The sequence below is a fragment of the Gymnoscopelus microlampas genome (genome assembly GCF_963454915.1).
Source record: "Gymnoscopelus microlampas genome assembly, chromosome: 6".
Classification (NCBI taxonomy): domain Eukaryota; kingdom Metazoa; phylum Chordata; class Actinopteri; order Myctophiformes; family Myctophidae; genus Gymnoscopelus; species Gymnoscopelus microlampas.
In genome coordinates this window covers 5,922,030-5,948,560 of record NC_139943.1, presented here as the reverse complement: position 1 = coordinate 5,948,560, position 26,531 = coordinate 5,922,030, and the positions used below count along the sequence as shown (strand labels likewise).

Below are 26,531 nucleotides of genomic sequence, written 5' to 3'. Positions count from 1 at the left end.
TTGATACTTTTACTTAACCCATTAAGACCTGGAACGCACCTGTGTCACTTTAGATTTATTTGGCTATTCAAAAATAGCAGATATACAAGCTCATAGCGCGGCACCGAGTGCCGCGCTATGAGCTTGTAGATCTGCTATTTTGGAAAAATCTTGGGGGAAAAAATGTTTAGATTTCTTTTCAAAAAACTGTTAGGATCAGGTCTTAATGGGTTAAGTGAAAAATCCCCCCCCCCCCGTTCACAGGCCAGAGGTGCCAGAACCCTTGGCCCGCAGCACCAGGGGGCATAAGACGTGTGTCTTTTGTCCAGTACTGTGGGACGGGGCATCGCCACCCCACGGTGGAACCACATGAAGACACGGGGCAAAAGCCTGATGGGATTAGACCTTATAGAGGTCTAGGCAGACCGGGGTATAGGGGTCAAAATGGTGACCTTTCTGTGGGCCTCTCTTCTCTACCGACTCATCTACAGCAGGTTATAATGCATTATAAGTGTTTATGATGCACTATGTAGACATGGGCTTCATAGAAACTCATGCCAACTAAATTAACCCATTAAAACCTGAGGCGATTCTTAAAAATGTTTTCTAAATCCTAACAGGTTTTTGAAAAAAAAACTGTTCAAGATTTTTCAAAAGTATCAGATCTACAAGCTCATGAAATAATAAATAAATGTGTCATGAAAGCCATGAAAGAAGTGCATCATGATCATCTCTGCTGTCATTACATCATCTATACCTTCCTCCTCCTGTCTCTCAGATTCATGTGGTTCACATTGCTCTGTAATACACACAGTGTGATTCATTCATTCATTCATTGTGTCACTTATGTTTGTATCATAACTTCAAGTCAATGAAAGGTTGTAATTTGATATCTAAGTGTGAGGTTTTTAGTGTGAGTCATGAGTCCTCCATAGGCGGAGTTTCACATTAGTCCTGGGGGGGGCACATGCACGGGACACATGCACGCGCGCGCAGGACACATGCAGGACACATGCACGCCGCCAGGGGGGGCATGCCCCCCCATAAAATCCGCCTATGGAGTCCTCTGATGACTGTATGTATGGTGAGAGTTCCAACATGTGCTTCATGATAAGAGATGCCAGGCTGAATGTCCCTAACCCTCTGAACAGACCCTAACCCTCTGAAAAGACCCTAACCCTCTGAACAGACCCTAACCCTCTGAACAGACCCTAACCCTCTGAATAGACCCTAACCCTCTGAACAGACCCTAACCCTCTGAACAGACCCTAACCCTCTGAACAGAGTGCTGAGAATATATTCAATGTGATCAGGTGTTGTTTTTATGCTGTGAAAACTAAGTGAACGAGTGTTCAGCCTTCAGACGTTCAGATAAAGACGATGATCTCTAACCTATATGATCTCTAACTAATGTCAGAGAAGTTATTTCTTTTTTATTTCATGTGAACACACACACACACACACACACACACACACACACACACACACACACACACACACACACACACACACACACACACACACACACACACACCCACAACGAAGTATAACTCAGGCTTCAGACTTAAATGAGGCAGGGGTACCAGTGAACCCCCCCCCCCCCCCAACACACACACACACACACACACACACACACACACACACACACACACACACACACACACACACACACACACACACACACACACACACACACACACACACACACACACACACACAGTTTGTTTGTTTGATCAGGTGATCAAATAGTCAGTTCCCTTCCACTCCAAATACACTTCACTTCTCTTACTGTACTTTACTGTATGTCTTACCAGAGCTTGTAGATCTGCTACTTTTGCTACTTTTGAGTTTGAATCCTGAACAGAGACAGTTTTCTTTTAAACTTACTTCCTGGAAATGTGTTGAAACTCATCTAAACTAATGGAAACTCAAGTCAATGTTTTCAGCTGGTGTATGACTACTGATAGTTCTGTTTATTTAAGTGGAATATAATAGTGAAAATAATACAATTCCCTGGCCTAAACAATGTTATGGTGTAGGCCCTACACAAACACTGGAGAGAGAGAGAGAGAGAGAGAGAGAGAGAGAGAGAGAGAGAGAGAGAGAGAGAGAGAGAGAGAGACAGGCAGGCAGTGGCAGTGGCAGCAATTTATATGAATAAATGTCACAAAATACAGCAGAATCCTAAAAGTATTTACAGTTACCTGTATTGGAAATTAAAGAGCCTGTGTATTATGCAAATCACAGTAGCTAGACGATCAATGACACGCGCACACATTTTAACACAAAAAGGTCCAATAAGCCTCAGTTACAACCGTTTTCACAACACTAATAGAATACAAAATACAATAAATTGCACATGGATAATACCCAACAGGCCTGCCGCTCTGCACGGCGGCAGCAGCAGCATTTAACAATAATAAGATACATATTGTGTTAATATAATCATAAGGGTGAGTGTCAGGAGACACATTTATAATAATAATAAAATTAAATAAATAAGATAATAATCAAGTGTTAAAATCTTCAAAAATGTGGGGGAGGACAACACTGGGCAGCAGTGATGTAAAGTAACTAAGTACATTTACTCAAGTACTGTACTAAAGTACACTTTTGAGGATTTTTTTTACTTTACTGGAATATATTATATTTGTTATACTTTTACTTCTACTCCACTACATCTCAGAGACACATATTATACTTTTACTGAAGTAGTTATTTGAAAACTTTAGTTGCTAGTTACTTTGAAGATTTTGAATATTATTACAAAACATACATTAACCACTTCAAATAGACTTCGGCTATTTTAAAAAGATTTTCATACATGACGATTAATGCATATTCTGCATAATGAGTACTCTTAAGTATATTCTGATGCCAATACTTTTGTACTTTTACTCCCGTCAATTTTTAGCACCAAACTTTTACTTGTAACAGACTATTTCTACCTTGTGTTATTGATACTTTTACTTAAGTGAAAAATGCCAGTAAATCCCCTTTGGTCTATACCACCACCATGAAGGTGGTGGTATAGACCAGTGGCTCTCAAACTTTTTTCATGTCAAGGACCCCCAAAATTATATGTATTTGGCCGCGGACCCCCATCTCAAAATATTTTGTTCCAGAGACCCCCAGAAGCAAAGATTTGAGTAAAAACATTTAAAAAAATAGCAGATATACAAGCTCATAGCGCGGCACTTGGTGCCGCGCTATGAGCTTGTAGATCTGCTATTTTTGAATAGCCAAAGTATAAAAGGTTAAAGTGGTTAATATGTTTGTGATGCTTTATTAACACATTTTGCCAGTTTTTTTCATGAATATTCTGTGATACACATGAACGTTATTTTCTCATATACTGCATGTGTCATATTAAATATGGACAAAAACACGTCATCACTGGTCTTCTACATGTATCATAGTCTTACAAATAATCAGTAAAACACACAAGAAGACAAACATACATGCTTTTGAATATTGTGTTTATTGACAGAATGCATAAGAACATTATGTGGGCCAACAAACACTCATCTCTTTAATGTAACAGTGTAGCAGTGTCACATAGGATAGAGCAGGAAACCACTGAAGATGTTGTGGTTGTTTGAGCCATCATGGAGCCTGTACCCACCAGGTAAACGCATGTAAACTCTGTCTCCCTGCTCCAGCTCTAGGATCATTCCATTAGATACATATTCCCAATTCCCATGACTATTCCATGCATGGTTATAAATGAGACTCTGCTCATTTTTATACATCCGGATACGCACAGACGTTGATGATGTAGTGTCAGCTGCAGTAAATCTGAAGTGATAAACTCCTTTCACAGGTGCTGAAAAGATACCTGCGCACGCACACGCACACACACACACACACACACACACACACACACACACACACACACACACACCCCTCTGTGAATAAACCACCATTTTGTGGGAAACAAGATGGTGGTTTTCACTTTTAAAACAGTGGTTGTCAATGTGGGGTCCCAGGACCCCCAAGGGTCCTTGAGGGGGTTCCAGGGTCCCCATGCTAAATGTATTAATGTAGCATCAAAATCAAAAACTACCTTAACTTTATTTTATAATTAGACTTTTACAAATAGCAGATCTACAAGCTCACAACACATTATGATGAGACATGTTGTGAGCTTGTAGATCTGCTATTTTCAAAACATTGTGACAAATTTGGAATAATCTTCAGATGGGGGTCCACGGTCAGTTTGGAGGTCCTTGACATGTTTGAGAACCACAGATTTATATCATTGTTAATTAATGATATAAATCATTATTATCATTGTTAATTAAAAACAATGACCATTAAAGTCTCATCTCATCCTGTCTATTGTTTTAAATAGGAAACACACCTTAAATATGTGTGTACATTACTGTAATATGTATTTAATGTCTGATGTTGAGGAAACTAATTGATTCTATAAAGTTAATTAACATGAATTAATCATAACATACCTGTAGTTGGATCGTATGCGTTGCCGATGTTAGTGATGACTCTCTTGTAGACCAGAGTGGTTTCAGAACTAAATGGTCCAACCCATCCAGAATCACTCAAACCAACAGAAAAGGCCACCTTTGGTTTGTCTGTCAACACAGGAACATTATCATATTGTTTATAATATAAAATAATATATTAGCGTATTCTATTAAGACAATGTCTACATTCTACAGTAGGATCTTAGTTTACTAAGTTCAGTAAGAGTGGGACAGACATTCTGAGATACAGGAGGCTAGAACATTTTAAATATAATCTTAATTTTAAATAAAAAATAGGAAGCTGAAAGAGGGATCTGATCTCTTTCTTTCTCAGAAGTAGTTGTTATCTCTCAACTGTCATGATAGGAGAACCAGTATAAAGATCATTGTAATACTTTAATCTACTTGTAAAAACATGAATTTAACTTTCAATAAAAGGTCAGGTGGTTTCATTCACCTCATTGGTCAGACTCTAATTAGTGATTCTAATATTGTAAGACGGTAAAGTCACTACTTTGATTCAGACCGGCTAAATGTAACATATTGCGATCATGACACCAAATTATTCATTATTAATAACGTTATAAATTAATTGGTTAACCACTGAAACCTTATACTTATTTGACCGGGATCTTACCAGGCTTGCTAGTATTTCCTTCTACTACACCAAATATCTCTGCCAAAAATAGCAGATCTACAATCTCACAACATGTCATGTTGTGAACTTGTAGATCTGCTATTTTACCTAAATGTTTGCCAGAGAATTGGGATGCTAGGGTTCTGTTAGTTTAACTATGGACACTGATTTTAAAGTCTTAGATTACTAGTTTCGAATATATATTTGTGGGTCTTCATTTTAGAACATAATGTAATGTAAATAATACTTACTCCTCAGTTCCTGCACCTGGTCGTCAGTAGCAGTCAGCTTGGTTTCTACGGTGGACAGCTGAGCAACATGGGCTGAAATCAACACAATATTAGCATTAAATCACTCATAAATACTCATGTAGTTTCATTTGCTTTACCTTGTGGATTATATGGATCACTACAGTAAATTACATTATCAACACAGTATCTATTCTCTGATTCTCTAATTAAAAGGACCACTTCACCCATTTTCAACTTCTTATAATTGGTCCTCACTAATGCTCATTATAATATATATATTTACTATATATCTGTGTTTCAGAGGAGGGCTGTGGACAGTTCAGAAACCTGACTACCAGTGACATCATCATTGGAAAATCCAAGCTAATAGAAACTACAGGCTTTTTATTCCTGTAAAATTAGCATGCTATAATGGAAGCCATTGTTCTCGTGTTAATACGAATACAAACACAAATGTTGAAATCTTGTTTGTAAAAAAAGTAAAACCTGTCTAATGATGATGTCATTGGTAGGTGGGTTTCTGAACTGTCCACAGCCCTCCTATGACTGTGTAGAGACAAAAATGGTATCATTTTATCATGAGCATTAGTGAGGACCTATTATATAAAGAGAGGTTGAAAATGGGTGAAGTGCTCCTTTAACCTATTAAGACCTGAGGCCGATTCTACAAATGTTTTCTAAATCAGTTGTTCTCAAAGTTTTTCATGTCAAGGACCCCCAAAATTATGTATTTGGCCTCAAAATATTTTTGTTCCAGGGACCCCCCAGAAACAAGGATTTGAGTTAAAAATGTTTGCTTTAAAAACATATATATATAATTTGCACACATTTTTCATATTTTTCAAAAAAAGCAGATCTGCAAGCTCATAGAGCGACACGCTAAGAGCTTGTATATCTGCTATTTTTGAATAGCCAAAGTATAAAATATGGTTAAAGTGGTTAAAATGATTCTTTCAGAGAATGTCTTTCAGAGAACTCTTTATAGGACAGTAGTTCTCAAAAATAGCAGATCTACAAGCTCACAGTGCATCACTTTGTGCAGTATTAATAATAATTTAAGCATTTTTTTTTAACAAAAATCTTGTCTTCTGGGGGTCCCTGGCGAAAAACATTTTCAGATGGGGGTCCGTGGCCAAATACACATTTTGGGGGTCCTTGGCATGAAAACGTTTGAGAACTACTGATTGTAGAATGGGCCTCGGGTTTTAATGGGTTAACTGCTACAATGACAGATGCTTTCCAGGTTTTAAAGGGTTAAGTCATTTTTCAATGTTCCTGCCTGCAAAAACTGAACATCATCAGGTTCACATTACCTTCACTTTCTGTCTCCAAGTCTCCAACCTGGACCTCTGTGGCACCCAGTCTGCTCTGGTGGTCTGCAACTTGGACCTCCGTGGCACCCAGTCTGCTCTGGTGGTCTCCAACCTGGACCTCTGTGGCACCCAGTCTGCTCTGGTGGTCTGCAACCTGGACCTCTGTGGCACCCAGTCTGCTCTGGTGGTCCGCAACCTGGACCTCTGTGGCAACCAGTCTGCTCTGGTGGTCTGCAACCTGGACCTCTGTGGCACCCAGTCTGCTCTGGTGGTCCGCAACCTGGACCTCTGTAGCACCCAGTCTGCTCTGGTGGTCCGCAACCTGGACCTCTGTGGCACCCAGTCTGCTCTGGTGGTCTCCAACCTGGACCTCTGTGGCACCCAGTCTGCTCTGGTGGTCTGCAACCTGGACCTCTGTGGCACCCAGTCTGCTCTGGTGGTCCGCAACCTGGACCTCTGTGGCACCCAGTCTGCTCTGGTGGTCTGCAACCTGGACCTCTGTGGCACCCAGTCTGCTCTGGTGGTCCGCAACCTGGACCTCTGTAGCACCCAGTCTGCTCTGGTGGTCCGCAACCTGGACCTCTGTGGCACCCAGTCTGCTCTGGTGGTCTGCAACCTGGACCTCTGTGGCACCCAGTCTGCTCTGGTGGTCCGCAACCTGGACCTCTGTAGCACCCAGTCTGCTCTGGTGGTCCGCAACCTGGACCTCTGTGGCACCCAGTCTAGTTTGGTGGTCTGCAACCTGGACCTCTGTGGCACCCAGTCTGGTATGGTGGTCTTCAACCTGGACGTCTGTGGCATTCAGCCTGGCCTGGTGGTCTTCAACCTGGAACTCTGTGGCACCCAGTCTGCTCTGGAGGTCTTCAACCTGGGACTCACTCGCACTCAATTTGGCAGCCATTCCTGAAAAAGATCACAGAGAAATATATGTTAAAGGACTATATGAAACATTTAAGCCTGCACCGTTACAACTTCTTCAAGCTCCATTTGGACCATCCTTACCTCTCATTAAGATCCTCTGCCCCTTGACTTCTTCCTCGCTGGCTGCCACCCTGGTCTCCATGTTCCTCAGCTGCACGCGTTGTTCTACCACCATGTCTCTCTGCTCTTTGGCTTCTTCCTCACTGGCTGCTAACCTGGCCTCCGTGTAACTCAGCTTCTCTCTCTGTTCTATCACGGTGGTTCCCAGGCTATGCACCATGTCCCTAACCTCTTTCAGCTCAGTCCAGAGGTCAAGTTGTAAGAGGCCACCTGGTTCAACACTGCCCTCTATCTCGTTGACCCGTCCTCTCTCCCCCTGAACCCCGGCCTCAGACAGACAGAACAGTAAAACCAGCAAAGCCCCGCAGCCCTTCATTCTGAGAACAGAGTGACTATTGGTGTCTCGCAGCCTCCTTTTATGCCCCAAAAAGCCAACTGATGAAGAAACATTGGTACGTGTCATCGTACCCAGTGGAAAGTTAATGTGCAACTGGACACCAATGTGTCGTGATGATACCGGCTCTGAAAAAAGAGGCTGAGAATATGTTTCATGTAATCAGCTGTTGTTATTCAGATAAATGTAGGAGGGTTGTTTTTCTGGTGTGGTGAGAATGCTTTCAGATGTTCAGTTAGAGAAAAAATAAATAATAGATTGATATTTATTCATAGCACATAAACCACAAATGTTTTCTGTCAAAAACATTATAAAATACTTCAAATAGACGATCTACAAGCTCACAACGTGTCCTCGTAGATCGGCTATTTTCACTATTTTAAAATGTTTTCAAAAATAGTAAAATAAATGGCAAAAACGTTAAGGCATAAGGGGTAAGATGGGGCCCTAGAAGCCCAAAGGTTGCCGGTTCCAAGCCCTGTCCAGATGGCACACAAAAGGGTCAAAATGACTGTGGGTCAGAGGTCAGATCCTCAGAGCCTCTCCTGCTCATAGGTGTGCTTGTGGATAGACTGATTAGACGGTACAACGATTATTATATTATAATTCATAAAGAACAATTTGAAGCAGCAGTTAGAAGGTATAGTGAAGTGCATCAATACAATACCCCATTATAAACAGGTAAGATGCATAGTTAGTCATTCTACATGGGAGAGAAAAATGCTGCCAAACTGCAGCAAACTTATCAGCAGATCCTCACAGTGTGGAGCATGTTTTCATGTTTACTTAACCTCACAGACCCACCTGCTGAGAGGGGGGGGGGGGCAATCAGACACCTTGTTCATAAAGCAAACCCCTCTGATGGTTCACCAAAAAGACCAAGCATAGGACAAGGTTCAAAGGTCACATATAGAGGAGCAGAATGTTGATAAACTGGAACATGACCAACATAATGTTTAAAAGACTAGCAGGAGCTTGTTGTCTTCGGTCACATGGGACTATACTGCTTTTTCAAAACTGGTAGAAAATGCCCTACAGTGTAAAATTCCCTATAATGTTATTGTGTAAGGCCTACACAATAACATTGCTTAGGGAATGATAGTATAGTCAGTACACACATGCGATGGGCTCCAGTCTAATTTAAATTATACTGTAGATCTAATGTATAACATTCTATTGTAATGTAAATATTATAGATCTAATGTATAAAATTATATTGTAATATAATATAATATTATAGATCTAATGTATAAAATTCAAGTGAGAATTTCCATGACTCTCAGTGAAGCTAGAATGATACAGGATTGATGCATGAATATTGACTTGTACAGTGGTTACTATAAGTCTACTTTATTAATGTCAGGACTCACATTGAAGCTATAGAATGATACATATTGACTTGTACAATGGTTACTATAAGTCTAGTTTATTAATGATACAGGATTGATAAATGAATATATGACTGGTACAATGGTTACTAAAAGTCTAGTTTATTAATGATACAGGGTTGATAAATGGCACCGAGTGCCGTGCTATGAGCTTGTAGATCTGCTATTTTTGAAAAATCTTGGAAAAAAAAATGTTTAGATTTCTTTTCAAAAAATTGTTAGGATCAGGTCTTAATGGGTTAAGTGAAAAATGCCAGTAAGTTAAAACCTAAACTACGGCCATGAAAGAAGTGCATCATGATCATCTCTGCTGTCATTACATCATCTATACCTTCCTCCTCCTGTCTCTCAGATTCATGTGGTTCACATTGCTCTGTAATACACACAGTGTGATTCATTCATTCATTGTGTCACTTATGTTTGTATCATAACTTCAAGTCAATGAAAGGTTGTAATTTGATACAGTAAGTGTGAGGTTTTTAGTGTGAGTCCTGAGTCCTCTGATGACAGTATGTATGGTGTGAGAGTTCCAACATGTGCTTCATGATAAGAGATGCCAGGCTGAATGTCCCTAACCCTCTGAACAGACCCTAACCCTCTGAACAGACCCTAACCCTCTGAACAGACCCTAACCTTCTGAACAGTGTGTCACAACCAGCATACCCCCCCCCCCCCACACACACACACACACACACACACACACACACACACACACACACACACACACACACACACACACACACACACACACACACACACACACACACACACACACAGTTTGTTTGATCAGCTCCCTTCCACTCCAAATACACTTCACTTCTCTTCTTCTTATAAACTTACTTCCTAGAAATGTATTGAAACTCATCTAGACTAATTTCCCCTCTTCTTCTTTTTTTTTAGTTTTAAGGGGAAAGAAAGCACTGACCTTTAAACCGCTGGTAAACCTGCCAGTGAATGTAATTATGCGATGTTATGTACTATGTATTAATAGTATATAGTCATGTGATGTATCACTGCAGCAATGTGGAATGAAATTTAAATACATTAAAACAATAAACTAATGGAGAAACTAATGGCTCCTCAAGTAAATGTTTTCAGCTGGTGTTTGAATAATGATATTTCTGTTTATTTAAATGGAATATAATAGTGAAAATAATACAATTCACTGGCCTATACAATGTGAGAGAGAGAGAGAGAGAGAGAGAGAGAGAGAGAGAGAGAGACAGAGCTGCTTGCCAGTGGCAGTGTGCTGACACTGATTATCAGTGTACTTATTTACAGTTGCCTGTATTAGAAATTTAAAGAGCCTGTGTATTATGCAAATCACAGCAGCTAGACTGTCAATGACAGATGCACACATTTTAACACAAAAAGGTCCAATAAGCCTCAGTTACAAACGTTTTCACAACACTAATAGAATACAAAATACAATAAATTGCACATGGATAATATCCAACAGGCCTGCCGCTCCGCACGGCGGCAGCAGCAGCAGCAGCAGCAATAATAAACAATAATTAACAGGCTAATATAATGCATGTCTTACCTATTTGAAGACTCCAACGGTAGATTTCCTCTCTAGTGTGTTGTTGGGCATAATGACAACAAGCTGCAGACCACCTCATCACCACCAAACAAGGACTGGAACAGCGACTTGAGCTTTGATGACTCCCCTATCACCACTGAGACGGGGACGACCCGCTGTTCCGACACCATGTCAGTCCGACCAGACCCCAGATGCTGGGGCGCCCTGAACCCCAGCCCGAATACCTGCCTCCGGGGGACACCCGGTGCACCAGGTGGTCCTGTGGACCCACTCTTAAGCACCCCCCAGCGGGCATTAAGTTAAGAGACACACCGCGGCCCAGGGACCTGGTGATAGAAACTCCACGGCGCGCCTATAAGCCTAATCAGCCTCCTGCTGTCGCCTTCCTTGATATTAACCCCCAACATACCTAGGCATTCAGTACTGCTGCGCTGGCCACCACTGATTGGTAGAACATGTTCAGCAGAGTCCTACAAACACCAAAGGAGCTGAGCCTCCTCAGGAAGTAAAGCCGGCTCTGGCCCTGCTTCTAAAGGACATCTGTGTTCCCAGTCCAGTCCAGTTTATTGACCAATTGCACGGCCAGATACTCGTAGCTCTGGACCACCTCCACATCCACATCCTCTCCTTCGATGGAAACAGGAGACAAGGGGGGAGCCCCCTTCTGCCTAAAATCCGCCACCATCTCCTTTGTTTTGGCAATGTTGAGTTACAGGTGGTTCTGTTTACACCACTGAACGAAGCTGTTAAGGGCCGTTCACACTGAGCAGTGAGCACTATAACTATATTTATAAAAATATAGTTTTAAAAATCCTTCTAAGAAGTCAAGACAACAACAACTATAAAAACAATACCATGGTGAATGGTAGTTATTGTTATAGTTGTGTTCTGATTTTGGTTGACCAACCATGTGGTCCTTTAAGAGTCTCGCTCTAACTAAGGGAGGTGAGTGATGATTTGAAGTTTATAATTTACCACAGCAGCAGTCATGACAAACGCACACGTTTCAGCTAGTCAGGCAGCAGGCCCTAATCAGCGTTTACGTGTCCGTTTGTCATGACTCATGACTGCTGCTGTAAAATTAAACAATTGAAAGACAATTCACCTTATGAGTGCGGACTGTTTCTATTGACTCTAACAAGTAACATTCTGGATAAATAATAATAACTAGAAAAGTGTGCTCCTCGGAGCACAGGTCTCCAACAGGGTAGGTTGCCTACCCATGGGGCCTGCAAACTTTGGAAGGCAGTCATAGCCAATTGGAATGGGATCTGAACAATCTTGACACATACATCTTGATCACATGACCCCAGAGATAATGTGTACCGATGTGTGCAAGTTTTGGACAAAATCTGTAGGAGTCTGTAGTAACAAAAAGTGTGTTTTGAAGAAAACGCACAATGACAGACAATGTAATCTGGCACAAACAGAGCCTATAGGTTGCGTCATGATGGGCTGTTGTAGCGCCACCATGAGGAGATTTGAAAAAATTGAAAGATGGAGTTTCCGCCTTGGCCAAGTGGTAATGTGTCTGCAAAGTTTCAGAAGTTCTTTGCTCACATTGAAGCCGTCATGGGGACAGAGCTCTTGTTTTCTAGGGAACCTGCAGTGACTGGGGATGAACACTAGGGTGGCATTAAATCTCTGAGGCTTTCACTCCCACCAGCTTTTCACCTCCATTTTACTGTCAGAAGCCAACATATCCTCATATAAATGGGAAGCAAATACGAGGCCGAGCACCTGCATCATAGCAGGAATGAGCTGGAACCCAGCTTCACCACCTCCCCCTGCAGTTAAAAACCCACAAACAAACACTTTCACCCCAGCTTCTCCACTCTGTTACATTCGTATTCACATATTCAACAGTTTACAAATCAGACGATGTCACTAGAAAACAATTCATGTTAGGACCCAGCCTATGGGTCACCAGGTGCATATCTAGGAAATATCTATCCTAATATAAACTAACAAAAACAGAGAGCAAACTAATAACAAAAAGAGAGGTCACCCACACCTACAGGTGCCATGTCATTGTTCCGACGGCTCATTGTTCCGACGTATACTAACCCTATACCTAACCCTAACCCTAACCTTACGCGGAGGCCACGTAGTCGGAGTAATGGAATGTCGGACTTATGGGCAGTCCCCCACCTACACACCCAAGGCATTACATTATCCAGGACTTTAAACCATAGTAATGCTAAAAACAGAACAGAGTGCTGGTGTTTGGAGGCTGGCTAGGAGGAAGACATCTGAACACTAGTGACAGCCATGTTTATAGAGGAGTCCACCACACAGGAGCCAATCACCAGCCAGCTTTATAGAGTAGTCCACCACACAGGAGCCAATCACCATCAGCCTGGTTCCACCTGACAGTTAACCACACCTCAGACACCATTCACACCAGCTGGTACTCAATCAGTCACTCATCACTACTCAAGCTCACACACACACACACACACACACACACACACACACACACACACACACACACACACACACACACACACACACACACACACACCAATGAGGAGAGAAAGACACACACAGGGACATACACATATGACCCTAGAGGTCATAACATAACAAAACAATTTGTTTTACTAAATCTGTCTCATGGTGGCGCTATAACTTGCTGATTTGAAAAGAAAATTGTGTGGAGACTCTTCCTAGGCCGACTGGGAGTGTAAGTGCAAAGTTTCCCACGGACTGGTCCAGCGGTGCTTGTAGCATGTCGTGCAAAACAGGCCCCTCCAGCAAACTTTGAAAGCCAATCGTAGTCAATTGGAATGGAATCTGAAAAATCTGACAGATACATCTTAATCACATGACTACAGAGATATGGTGTACCATCTGAGTGAGGTTTGGACAGAATCGGTAGGAGAACAACACACACACACACACACACACACACACACACACACACACACACACACACACACACACACACACACACACACACACACACACACACACACACACACAGCTGATTCTGACCTATATAGGTCTGTCTGTCTGTCTGTCTGTCTATCTGTATCAGCAGGTATTGCAAGGCCCACTTGCAATACCCACAGCCCACCAGAGGCCACCAGAGGTCCCCAGCCTACAGGTTGAGAACCAGTGATCTAGTGCACCTGTAACTTTGTACAGTATAGCTACTAAATGGATCAGAACAACTGTTGATGGTTAGTTTAGGAAAAAGCAGAAAGAACAAGAGCAGAAACGGCTAAAAGATAAAGTCATGCAACCTTGACGACCTTGCAGGCTTATGCAAAGGTTAAAATGTAATGTAGATAGCATGTTATGTAGACAGATGCCTGGTTCATTTGTTGACCTGGTATCCTATAGCGCACCGAAGTCTGACGTCACTAACACTAGAGGGCGCTGTTTCACGGGTTCGTGGCTTTATTTTTTGTGTTGAAATCCTCATTTGGGAATCTTAGATCACGTCATTTAAGAACTGTGTTCCAAACATAAACACACCACCCTGGCGTTTTTGTCAGGGTGGTGGCTCTGCATCGTTTATGATATTCATTCATATTTGATACAGCCTGTTTCTGGAGAAAATGGAATTAATTCTGCCTTAAAAGTCTTAAAGGTATAGTGAAATGAAAAATATGTTTTTCACACTTTTAGAGCATATCCGTGGTCATCATATGGGCACACCTAACAATAGATGCCCAAAAAAATGAAAAAAAACATTTTTGTGTATTTTTATATCTAAAGTCCCTAAAAAGCTAGTCTCGCGTCACCAGACTGTTGCCTCCCACAATTTACAAATGTTTCCGGCATACAGTCTGGGACTCGGAAGCTCTGATAATGTGTAAGGGGAAAGCGGATGCCCCTCCCCTACCCACGTCCGTTTTAGCATTGTGCAGTGGCGCATAGGAGTCCGACTGGAATCAACGAATCTCATAAATATTGTTTATGTCTACTAGTGTCTTCTTTCACAGTTTTTTCGGTGTTAATTCCATGATACCTTTCTCAGTTTTCTGTGATAAACAATCCTCGCACAAATAACATGAATCTACCGCTCCTATGACTATGCTTCCGCCTCGGTTCTGTTTCCACTGGGACTACAGGTCCGCGGGCACCGCGTCGTGATTGGTCGAATGTTTTTCCGGTCTGAACAACTTCCGTTACACAGCTTTCGGGAAGTGGGGTTCCAGACTCTATATAGCATTCAGAGATTGTGGAATAGTTGTCTGGTGACGCGAGACTACTAAAAAGCCAATCTTAATTACTTCCTGTAAACGAAAACGTGCTGCGTGATGACATAACGCAACCTTCATCATGAATATAAATGAATCTTGATTACATGCACCTGTTTGATTCCCATAGCTGCGCGTTCTTCAAACACAGCTGATTTTAATTACAGAGATACTCCGTTTTGAATCTCATTGAAGATGAATGTATTACTCTTTTTAAACTTCATCTGCACACTAAAATATGTATCTGAAAACATTATAGGTTAGAAATAAGCCAGGTATTAGCAAACGTGCTTCACTGGCCGTCTCTCTCTCACTTGTAAACAAACACTAGCCGTGTTGCCCACGGCTGAAGTGATTGAGATCCAACGTCCCATAGCCTGAAGGGATGGGACCTTCTGATTGGTTTAGAGTCGGTTGAGCCGACGTTTTAGACTGAACCTTCAAAATAAAATTACCGAAAATGTCACTGCAGTGCGTCTTTAAGAACTACTACTTCCGGGTCTGAAAGCACTGTCCCTACAGCAGCCGCGTTCATGGGAAATGTAGTCTTTGCGTTGTTTGACTCGTTTCTAGTGTTTATATTGTGTTACTCTTTGGGTAAATGTGTACATTTACACCTTCAGTCGATGCTTCATATCCATATCGGTAAAATGGCCAGGGTGGTGTGTTTATTTTTGGAACACAGTTCTTATATGAGGCGATCTAAGATTCCCCAATGAGGATATCAACACGAAAAGTAAAGCCAAGAACCTGCGGAAAAGCGCCCTCTACTTGCAGTGACGTCAGGACTTCGGTGCTCTATAGAGATACTGTGTACCGATTTGCGTGACGTTTGGGCAAAATCTGTAGGAGTACTGTCAACTTTTTTTTGTGTGCAAAAAGCGGACTCCTGGTGGCGCTATAACAGGCCCATGTGAAAATTTGGGGCAAAGGTTCTGAATTGGCATCCAGGGAGTGTGTTTCACTGCGATCAAGCCAACGGTGCCGGAGATTACCTGTTCACAGACGAACACACACACACACACACACACACACACACGGACGGACGGACGGACGGACGGACGGACAGGGTGTAAAACATACTCTCTCGCCATGCCTTTCGGCCTGGCGGAGACAATAAGTTAGGACAGAATACAATACATATGAAGTCAGGAATAGTTTGACTTATATTTTGGTATGGGTCTGTGAAAGACATGTGCTACTAATGAGCCATAGGTTACAGGACATGGAATCATAAGCAAAGCAACAGAAAATGACAAACTAAGGTTTAATGTTCAAACTACCTTTTACTGTATAAAGGTGTGTTCACACTACCCTTTACTGTATAAAGGTATGTTCACACTAAAGGAAACACTGTCTAGAGCACTTTTTCAGCTGAAAAATAAAAAAAGAAAGTTTTGGAATCAACTGAAATAGACTTCAATATAACTATATATATCAAATTGAATGCCTAAAACAAAGTTTAGTAAGTGTAGCAATTAATCACAAATGGCAGCCAAGGGTGTGCCGATACACTAATTTCACCAAACGATACGATACGATATTTGGCTCACAACTTCGATACGATTTCGATACGATACGATACGCACTTTTTTTATTATGAAAATATATGGAGGAGAAAAAAAGAAAATGCAAACAAATAATTCTGTTTTTGCATTATTCAGACATGCAAACTTGTAGCTTTTCAGCTACAATAGCCATTTTGAATCCAAATAGTATGACACCTGACCCGAAAAAAAAACATGTTGTCACTCTTTTCACTTCGGGGCTGTTTGCATGCCTAATTATTATGATTGTAAAAAAAAAAAAAAAAAAAAAAATTCAAAAACGATATTTTTTTCCCCCAAAACGATACATATCGTCGCGAAAACGTATCGCGATATATCGCGGGACGATATATCGGCACACCCCTACAGCCAACGTCTTTGACTTCATTACCCAAGAGTCTCTGCAAGCACGTCCGGCGAGGACGCACTTTTACTACTTACTTTACTAACAGTTCTGCCTTAATTGGTTCCTTGGCAAATGCCAGGATGAAACTCATTGTCTCCTCTATGTATACATAGTAATACAGTCAAGCCCCCATAGCAGGGACCCCCCCATGAATACTGCATGTATAAATACTGTACTGTATGCTTCCATTTACAAATGTGTACAGGAACAATTCTGTATCTTTTAAACCACTGTACGTTAAGACACAAAATCAGCAGCTGTATTTTCTAATAAATATTCCTAGGGGGCTCATAATTATCAAAATAAATTAATGTTGGTCTTAACTATTATATGGGTCTCACAGTGCATTATTATAATTGTAGTTTTTGTCTAGACTGTTATAGTCTGTGAGCCAGGACCCAACATTTGGGCCATGGGTACCATCTATATAGCAAAAGTCTAAAATGACCGAATTGAACTGGGTTAACATTACATACATGAATATCATATATATTATATATTGACCCGTCTCATTTTCTGATAGTATTATAATAATACAACAGCACACATATAGCTACCACTGGTGCAATGCTATCACATATTTTTTAACTCAAAGATGGCATGTAATTGGCGGCTGGAAAACTAGTTGCAATGATGTGATCTATAAAACATATGGAATAAAGTTTTTGTGTCTATAGTGTCTTTGGGGTTGCATATTCCAATAGACATATTAGTTTCCTTGTCAGAGCACAATTTAGTAGGTTATTTAAAGCTTATTATAATAGAGTGAATGTCATTGCACACCCAGGGCACAATAGTGACACCACTGCTAAAAAAGCAACTCAGCATGGGGTTCAGTGTCAGCTGATCAAATTTTACTAATACTGTAGTAATAGTTTAGCTTATTGGTGTCACAAATGCTGTCTAACAGCCCCGATCAATTAGCTAGTAATAGTAGATGTAGTCAGATAGCCGTGCCTGAATTGACAGGGTGTGCCAGCGCGGGAGAGCCGAGCCAAGGGTAAGCGGGGCTATTCATGACTTGTTCAGTTAAAAGGCACTGGATGAATGATCGGGCTATAGGTGTAGGTGACGTCACCCGAACCTAGTTGTATCCCATACCTGAATGTGCGGTATCACTTGAATTAAGTTGGTAAAAGGATAGCTCCTCGGCCTTAATCAGAAATCAATCCCCCCAACAAATGGCAAACGCAAGTCCGGTGGTGTTAAGTAACTAAGTACATTTACTCAAGTACTGTACTTAAGTACACTTTTGAGGATTTTTACTGTACTGGAGTATTTCCCGTTTTCAATACTTTTACTTCCACTCCACTACATTTCAGAGGCAAATATTATACTTTTACTCCACTACAATTATTTGAACACTTTAGTTACTAGTTACTTTGCAGATATGAATGATGATATTATAAAACATACATTAACCACTTTAGCCCTATTCTAGGCTGTTTGAAAATAGCCGATCTACAAGCTCGCGACGCGTTGTGACCTTGTAGATCAGCTATTTTCAAACATTTTAGTTATTTTACTTCTGGTGTTTTCAGAATATTTTGATGCCAATACTTTTGTACTTTTACTCAAGTAACATTTTGAACACAGACCTTTTAACAGAGTACTTCCACATTGTGATATTGATACTTTTACTTAGGTAAAAAAAAGTCAGTACTTTTTCCACCACTGCACAAATCCAATGTTAACAAACAGGCAAACTGGTTGGAAGAAATGTTGTCTTTTTCAGAAAGACAAAAATAATTTGCCCCAGTGTCACCTCCAACCCATCATGTTCCTCAACATGATGGCTACACCATGCTGGACACCAATGTTCCACTCTTTCATGAGATCAATCAAATGCCAATGATCCTGGACCACCACCATGAATGTGGTGGTATAGACCAGTGGCTCTCAAACTTTTTCCATGTCAAGGACCCCCAAAATTATATGTATTTGGCCGCGGACCCCCATCTCAAAACATTTTGTTCCAGGGACCCCCAGAAGCAAAGATTTGAGTAAAAACATTTTCAAAAATAGCAGATCTACAAGCTCGTAGCGCGGCACTCGGTGCCGCGCTATGAGCTTGTAGATCTGCTATTTTTGAATAGCCAAAGTATAAAAGGTTAAAGTGGTTAATGTTATTGTGATGCTTTATTAACACATTTTGCCATTTTTTTTCATGAATAGTCTGTGGTACACATGAACGTTATTTTCTCATATACTGCATGTGTCATATTAAATATGGACAAAAACACGTCATCACTGGTCTTCTACATGTATTATAGTCTTACAAATAATCAGTAAAACACACAAGAAGACAAACATACATGCTTTTGAATATTGTGTATATAATTGAATATAATAACAGTGTAGCAGTGTTACATAGGATAGAGCAGGAAACCACTGAAGATGTTGTGGTTGTTTGAGTCATCATGGAGCTTGAACCCACTAGGTAAACGCATGTAAACTCTGTCTCCCTGCTCCAGCTCTATGATCATTCCATTAGATACATATCCCCAACCCCCAGTATTGTATCCATGGTTAAAAATGAGACTCTGTTCATTTTTATACATCCGGATAAACAGCCATGTTGATGATGAATCGTGGGCTGCAGTAAATCTGAAGTGATAAACTCCTTTCACAGGTGCTGAAAAGATACCTGCACACACACGCATGCGCACACACACACACACACACACACACACACACACACACACACACACACACACACACACACACACACACACACACACACACACATTGTGGGAAACAAGATGGTGGTTTTCACTTTTAAAACAGTGGTTCTCAATGTGGGGGTCCCAGGACCCCCAAGGGTCCTTGAGGGGGTTCCAGGGTCCCCATGCTAAATGTATTAATGTAGCATCAAAATCAGTTTAACTACCTTAACTTTATTTTATAATTAGACTATTAGAAATAGCAAATCTACAAGCTCACAACACATTGTGGTGAGGCATGTTGTGAGCTTGTAGATCTGCTATTTCAAAACATTGTGATTCATTTGGAATAATCTTCAGATGGGGGTCCACGGTCAATTTGGAGGTTGACATGTAAATGTTTGAGAACCACTGATTTATATCATTGTTAATTAAAACCAATGACCATTAAACTCTCATCTCATCCTGTCTATTGTTTTAAATAGGAAATAATTCCTTGAAGATGTATGTACATTATTACTGTAATATTTAGTTAAGGTCTGAAGTTGAGGAAATTAATTGATTCTATAAAGTTAATGAACATGAATTAATCATAACATACCTGTAGTTGGATTGTATGCGTTGCCGATGTTAGTGATGACTCTCTTGTAGACCAGAGTGGTTTCAGAACCAAATGGTCCAACTTGTCCATAATCACTCAAACCAACAGAAAAGGCCACCTTTGGTTTGTCTGTCAACACAGGAACATTATCACATGATTTATATTATACAATAATATATTATTCTATTAAGACAATGTCTACATTCTGCAGTAGGATCTTAGTTGGCTAAGTTCAGTAAAAGTAGGACAGACATTCTGAGATACAGGAGGAGTCTAGAAGCTAAAAGAGGGATCCGATCTCTTTCTTTCTTTCTAAAGATCTAGCAGCAGCATTTATAAGTAGTTGTTATCTCTCAACTGTCATGATAGGAGAACCAGTATAAAGATCATTGTAATACTTTAATCTACTTGTAAAAACATGAATTTAACTTTCAATAAAAGGTCAGGTGGTTTCATTCACCTCATTGGTCAGACTCTCATCAGTGATATTTTAATATTGTAAGAAGGTCAAGTCACTACTTTGGTTCAGGGGCGCCGGAATGGAATATGACCTGGGGGGACACATCAGGGACACATGCACGCGCGCGAAGCATGCGTCACGCGCACGAGCGAAACTTTTTCAGGTTATTTCGGGTGGGTTTGTTGATTTTTGGGGGGGATATTTCGGTTAATTTGGTTCGCCTCGCGCTCTCGATGGTCGCGAGGTGCGGGGGACTGGACTGATTTTATTATTTATTAAAAAAACAAATTATTTTTTTTTTTGGGCTGGACTGAATGGGACACAGTGTCCTTTAATTAAACAGGCGCCGGCGCCACTGCTTTGGTTCAGACCAGTTATTATTTACCTCCATATCAAATCTCTTTGCCAAAAATATCAGATCTACAAGCTCACAACACGTCACATAGCGGCACGTTTGAACATTAGGAAAGAGTTACAATTAGTGCCTCCTCAGCAGATTAACTTTAAACTGTGACCATTTTAGTACGTCCAGTTTTAATGTTAATTATGTTCAAAATAAAACAGCATAACAGCAAGTAATTATTGCTTTCTATTCAATAACAGTTGTGCTACTTTATTTCATTTCGTTTAACCCTTTACAGATCAGTGAGGATACATGGCTTCTATTCCTCTTCCCTTGGATGTAAACTTGTTTTACAGAAGTTGAGACATTATTCAGTTAATTTATTTGGAAAGAAACCCAGAGTTAGCCGTCAGAACGTATAATTATGTTGTCCGTGGCCCTGAATGGCGTCTACACAACAATGCTACGAATGGCCCTAGGTGTCACATGGACGGACCACATCAGAAACATGGTCCTCTATGGGAACCTACCACAGGCACCCAGAACTGACACTATGGGAGCCAAGCCAGGACAAACCCAGGAGAGGAAAGAGGTGCACCACCTACGTAGACGCACTGCAGGGTGACAGCTTAGCTAACAACACTGTAGAGCTCCAGACCCTGATGCTAGACAGGAAAGTGATTCAGGAGTCCAGAGTTGGTTTTCTCTCTTTTTTTAGGCAGACACATGGGGACACATTCGTTCTACTGCTATGCCACCAAAATGCCCTTCCAGCAATCATCAAAAAGTGTAACTCCTTACCCTCCTTCAACATCGCCATAAAAGAGCACCTGTCTACCACTGATAACTGGACCTAAGAAAGTCTCCTAAGTCTGACCCCCCCCCCCCCCCCCCCCCCCCCGTCCTCAACTGGTTTACTCTTTACATACTTTTGTACATATTCGTAGTTTAACCACAAGAAGGTCCCCCCATGTATATTTTATTATGACTTGTACATAGTATATTATTGTATGTATTTAAATGGCTTGATGAATCGAATACCAAGGACCATAATGGAAACAAGCCCTTAGTGCTTATTGAATCATCCTTTCAACTTCTGTTAATAAGGATTTCAATCAATCAATTAAAAATAAATCAATTACTCCTGCAGTTTCATTTGAGTAGGTAAGCTTTTTATGTGGATTATATTGATCAACATCAAAACTATTCTCCGAACTCACATGAAGTAATTAACATAAATTAACACTAAAGTAAAATATTATATTTTTCCACTCTGTCCTCTATACCTGCATCCACTGAACATCCTTCTGTTCTAATTACCTTTGATGTCTGTCTTCAAGGCCTCCATGTTGGTCTGAAGGTCTTGGACACTAGTGTTCAGTCTGGTCTGAAGGTCTTGGACAAGAAGGCAGTTCAGAAGACAAGAAGGACAGAACACATTTTAAAAGGAATAGATATCAGTGAAGTTGCTTTCTTGCCTTAAGGCTGCAGCCAACTATACAAAGAACAATGATGTGTTCTGTATGGACACCTCAGTACAAATCTACATGGGGAATAAAACAATACATTAAGAGGCTTGAGAAGAGTATCTGTGGTGTTCTGTTAGACAACATCAGCATAATCTACAATGGGAAGTAATACCTCAGCAATTATAATGTTCCTCCTTCAAAGGAGAAGCAGTTAATTGAAGGATAACGTTAGAACATTTAATCAATAAACATGAAGTTATAATACCTGTATTGTGTCTCTTGACCTCCTCCAGTTGACTCTCAGTGGCGTTGAGCCTCATTTCTAGGGAGGACAGCTGAGCAAGGTGGGCTGAAATCATCCCAGCATTGGCATTAAATCAATCATACTGTAAATACTCATGCAGTTTACAATTAAACATAACTTAGATTTGAGTGGTTAATTTATTTGACCAAATCTTTAAGCTTTCCCTGGTCAATGTGGATAAAATATAAACTGCATTTCCCAAAAAAAAAAAAATCTATTTTGAATATAATATAATGTTTAAATTACCTTCCTCCATCTTGGTCTGACTGGCGCTCACTTTGACAAACACTGCAGAGAAATATCACATGAAAAGTTATGTTAAACTGTAAAACATAAAGGAGAAAAAAACATCTCAGCCTTTAGTTGTACAAGTTGAACTCCGAAATCTTAGCCTGGCTTCGGCCCCTGAATCGGTAGCCACGCCCATTTAAAACAATATGTTCTGAGTGAAACTAAATGAAAATCCAGGATACCAAAATCTAGTTTTTACATTTTTAATTGGTTTTCGCTCAACTAACATAATAGTGCATAATAGTTCAGTCGTCTAGTTGTAATAAATACTTGGATTTATGTTGTAAAAACATACAGGTCTGACTCCAATCAGTGTTGTTTGTTTGAAGAGGTCGAGTGGCCGCTGCAATGTGTGCCTTGAATGAGAGCTGACTGTCCAGGTCCAGGACAGCACCAAGGTTTGTGGTACGGCGGTGTTGCACAGCCAACATAACAGATCTACAAGCCCTCAAAGTGTCTTATCCGCAACGCATTGTGGGCTTGTATGTCTGCCATGTTGACGGCGTGACACCGTTGTATGACAGCATGAATCAGACAGCACACCGCTGCCTGCCTGCCTGCCTGTGAATGGAATGGATCAATCTACTTCAACAATGTGAGGGGGAAATACCAGTGCAGCGGCCCCTCCCACTTTGGCCTAGTCCTATTTTCTGCTTAGATCTAATTGGCTCACAGGCTCAGTTCCACTTTACTTTTGTTTCGGTAAGGAACGTTGGTACAGAAGTTAGTTAATATCACCTGGTCTTGAAATTAGTTTTTGTGCAACAAGCTCCATTGTTTTGTTGTTTTCAGAAACAGAAAATGAATATGTGTCAAGATAGCTAGACTACCTACTGTACATATAACATAAACCGGAATACAGTACCTGAGGTCTAAACTAAGGGGACGTGAATTTCAGGGAATTCATTTACGGTCCCGAATTAAACAGGAAAACAAATGCTATTGGGTAGCAGTGGAGCGAGGGTGGGTCTACCCCCCCCCCCCCCCCCACACACACACACACACACACACTGCATGTGATTAGTGAATACTTACTGTAAACTCCAACCGCAATTCCAGCCAATAGGAGGAGACCTAGCAGACCCACAACGACCACAGAAAGCCTGGAGCTGCCCTTCCTCTCTGGAGACACTGAAGTGACTGTGGACACCAAACACAGTGTAGCAGTAAGCTGTGTGTGTGTGTGTGTGTGTGTGTGTGTGTGTGTGTGTGTGTGTGTGTGTGTGTGTGTGTGTGTGTGTGTGTGTGTGTGTGTGTGTGTGTGTGTGTGTGTGTGTGTGTGTGTGTGTGTGTGTGTGTGCGCGTGTGCGTGTGCGTGTGTGTGTGTAAGCCTCAAGTTGCATGGAAGCCTTTCTCTTAAAGTAAAAAAACAACAATATAGTGTTTTACAATAATATAATGGGGGTCCCTGCTTTATCACTCTCTCAGCTAAGGGGTCCTTGGCCTGAAAAACATTGAAGACCCCTGCTCTATTCTGTACCAACAAGTGCAGCTTTCCTTTTTTTTTCTTTTTCTTTTTCCTTTTGTTTATTTAGCATTTTTCAGCACATTAGACAAAAGAGCATCATTTCATCATATAATTTTGTTTTTTTTTCCCCCACATCCCCCCTCCCCCCATAACTGGTTAGTGTCCATACAGACAAAGCACAGTAAAAAAGTAAACAGACATATACAAAGTGAAAAATAAAAAAATAAGCTCAGTAGCACACATCACAACATGATTAATTGTTGGAAAATAAAGGAATTATAGTAATAATAAATAATAATAATAATAATATAAATAAAAAAAGACCCCCCTCTGTCTCTTCTTCAATCCTAATTTCAAAGCCTAATTGCAGCCGGTTGCAGACACCGTCCAGGAGTGCAGCTTTCCTGTTCCTTTTAGAAAACAATGTGTTGCACAGATATACTGCATGCCCCCTCCGCCATTTTTTTCCTCAAACAAACCACAATGGAAACAGGCTTTCTTGTGTCTATACTATGTACTATGTATCTTGTATGCTCCTGTATTCACTTGTTCATGTAATTTGGTGAATAAAAAGTTTAAATCAATCAATCTCATTGTTGATGACATAACGTCATTTAATGCTATGGATGGTTTTAATAACATATCTTACCAGACTGCAGTATCTATGGTCTATCATGTCCATTACACATGGTGCAAAGTGAACAATACTCGTCAATTCTACTTTTCTTTATGAACTTCTTTTCCTTGCTCCATTGTTTGCTAAATGAATACTAGCCAAAGCGCTGGCTGCCAGCTGATATTCTAATCTATACCAATGAAACGGGAGATTTACAGAGATATGTAAATATAAACCAATAACACATACACTGTAATCACTCTCTCAAAAGCCGGACAATTATGCGTCCGGCCAGAGGGTGCGGCGGACGGAGGACAACTGGGTCTAAAACCGGACGAATGGCCACCCTAATTAACCTGTATTCACTTGTTCATGTCATTTGGTAAATAAAGTTTCAATCAATCTCATCGTCACATTTAATGCTATACGGTTTCAATAATAATAATCTTACCAGACTGCAGTATCTATACGGTTTAATAACATATCTTACCAGACTGCAGTATCTATACGGTTTTAATAACATATCTTACCAGACTGCAGTATCTATATGGTTTTAATAACATATCTTACCAGACTGCAGTATCTATATGGTTTTAATAACATATCTTACCAGACTGCAGTATCTATATGGTTTTAATAACATATCTTACCAGACTGCAGTATCATGTGTGGCTGTTGCTCCTGAGATGGAGTGTTGTTCTGGAAATTCTCATAGATCACATCACTTGTCTCTTCCATCTCAATGTTTTCAGAGTGGAAAGCCACAGACATTTCTACCTTTATGACTTAGATTCTAAAGTGATACGGTTCACTTCTTTACCTTAATGACTTCGATTCTAAAGTGATACGGCTCACTTCTTTACCTTAATGACTTAGATTCTAAAGTGATACGGTCCACTTCTTTACCTTAATGACTTAGATTCTAAAGTAATACGGCTCACTTCTTTACCTTAAGACTTGGATTCTAAAGTGATACGGTTCACTTCTTTACCCAAACTGAAGAAGAGTGAGGTGTCATCTCTCTTTTATGTATTTTCTTCTGTTCCTCTTTTTCTGGTGCGTTCCTCCCTCACGCTTAGAAACGTTTTATTTTTATTTTTTATGTTTGGTTGTTGTTATTAGGGCACGGCACTCTCGCGTCATCTGCAACGTGTGTGACGAATTTGAACCGTTCTCGAG

The 26,531-nt window shown here is 40.7% G+C and overlaps 1 protein-coding gene across 1 annotated transcript; it reads right to left on the bottom strand.

Annotated features, from left to right (window-relative positions):
• Positions 1–22,474: 22,474 nt before the first annotated feature.
• On the bottom strand, positions 22,475–26,233 carry LOC311047420 (uncharacterized protein). Its single transcript, XM_084060130.1, has 4 exons — positions 26,003–26,233; positions 24,304–24,408; positions 23,224–23,265; positions 22,475–22,599 (listed from the first exon to the last, which is right to left on the bottom strand). The coding sequence occupies exons 1-4, from the start codon at positions 26,121–26,123 to the stop codon at positions 22,517–22,519; spliced, it is 351 nt and encodes a 116-aa protein (XP_083916256.1). The 5' UTR covers positions 26,124–26,233; the 3' UTR covers positions 22,475–22,516.
• Between the last annotated feature and the right edge of the window lie 298 nt (positions 26,234–26,531).

Excerpts from the sequence above, each read along its gene's own strand:
- LOC311047420 (XM_084060130.1), bottom strand. The coding sequence starts at position 26,123 with ATGTCTGTGGCTTTCCACTCTGAAAACATTGAGATGGAAGAGACAAGT. Across the intron at positions 23,266-24,303 it reads AATTGCGGTTGGAGTTTACA|TGTTTGTCAAAGTGAGCGCC; the intron begins GTAAGTATTCAC and ends ATTTCTCTGCAG. Across the intron at positions 22,600-23,223 it reads TCAGACCAAGATGGAGGAAG|ACCTTCAGACCAGACTGAAC; the intron begins GTAATTTAAACA and ends TTCTTGTCCAAG.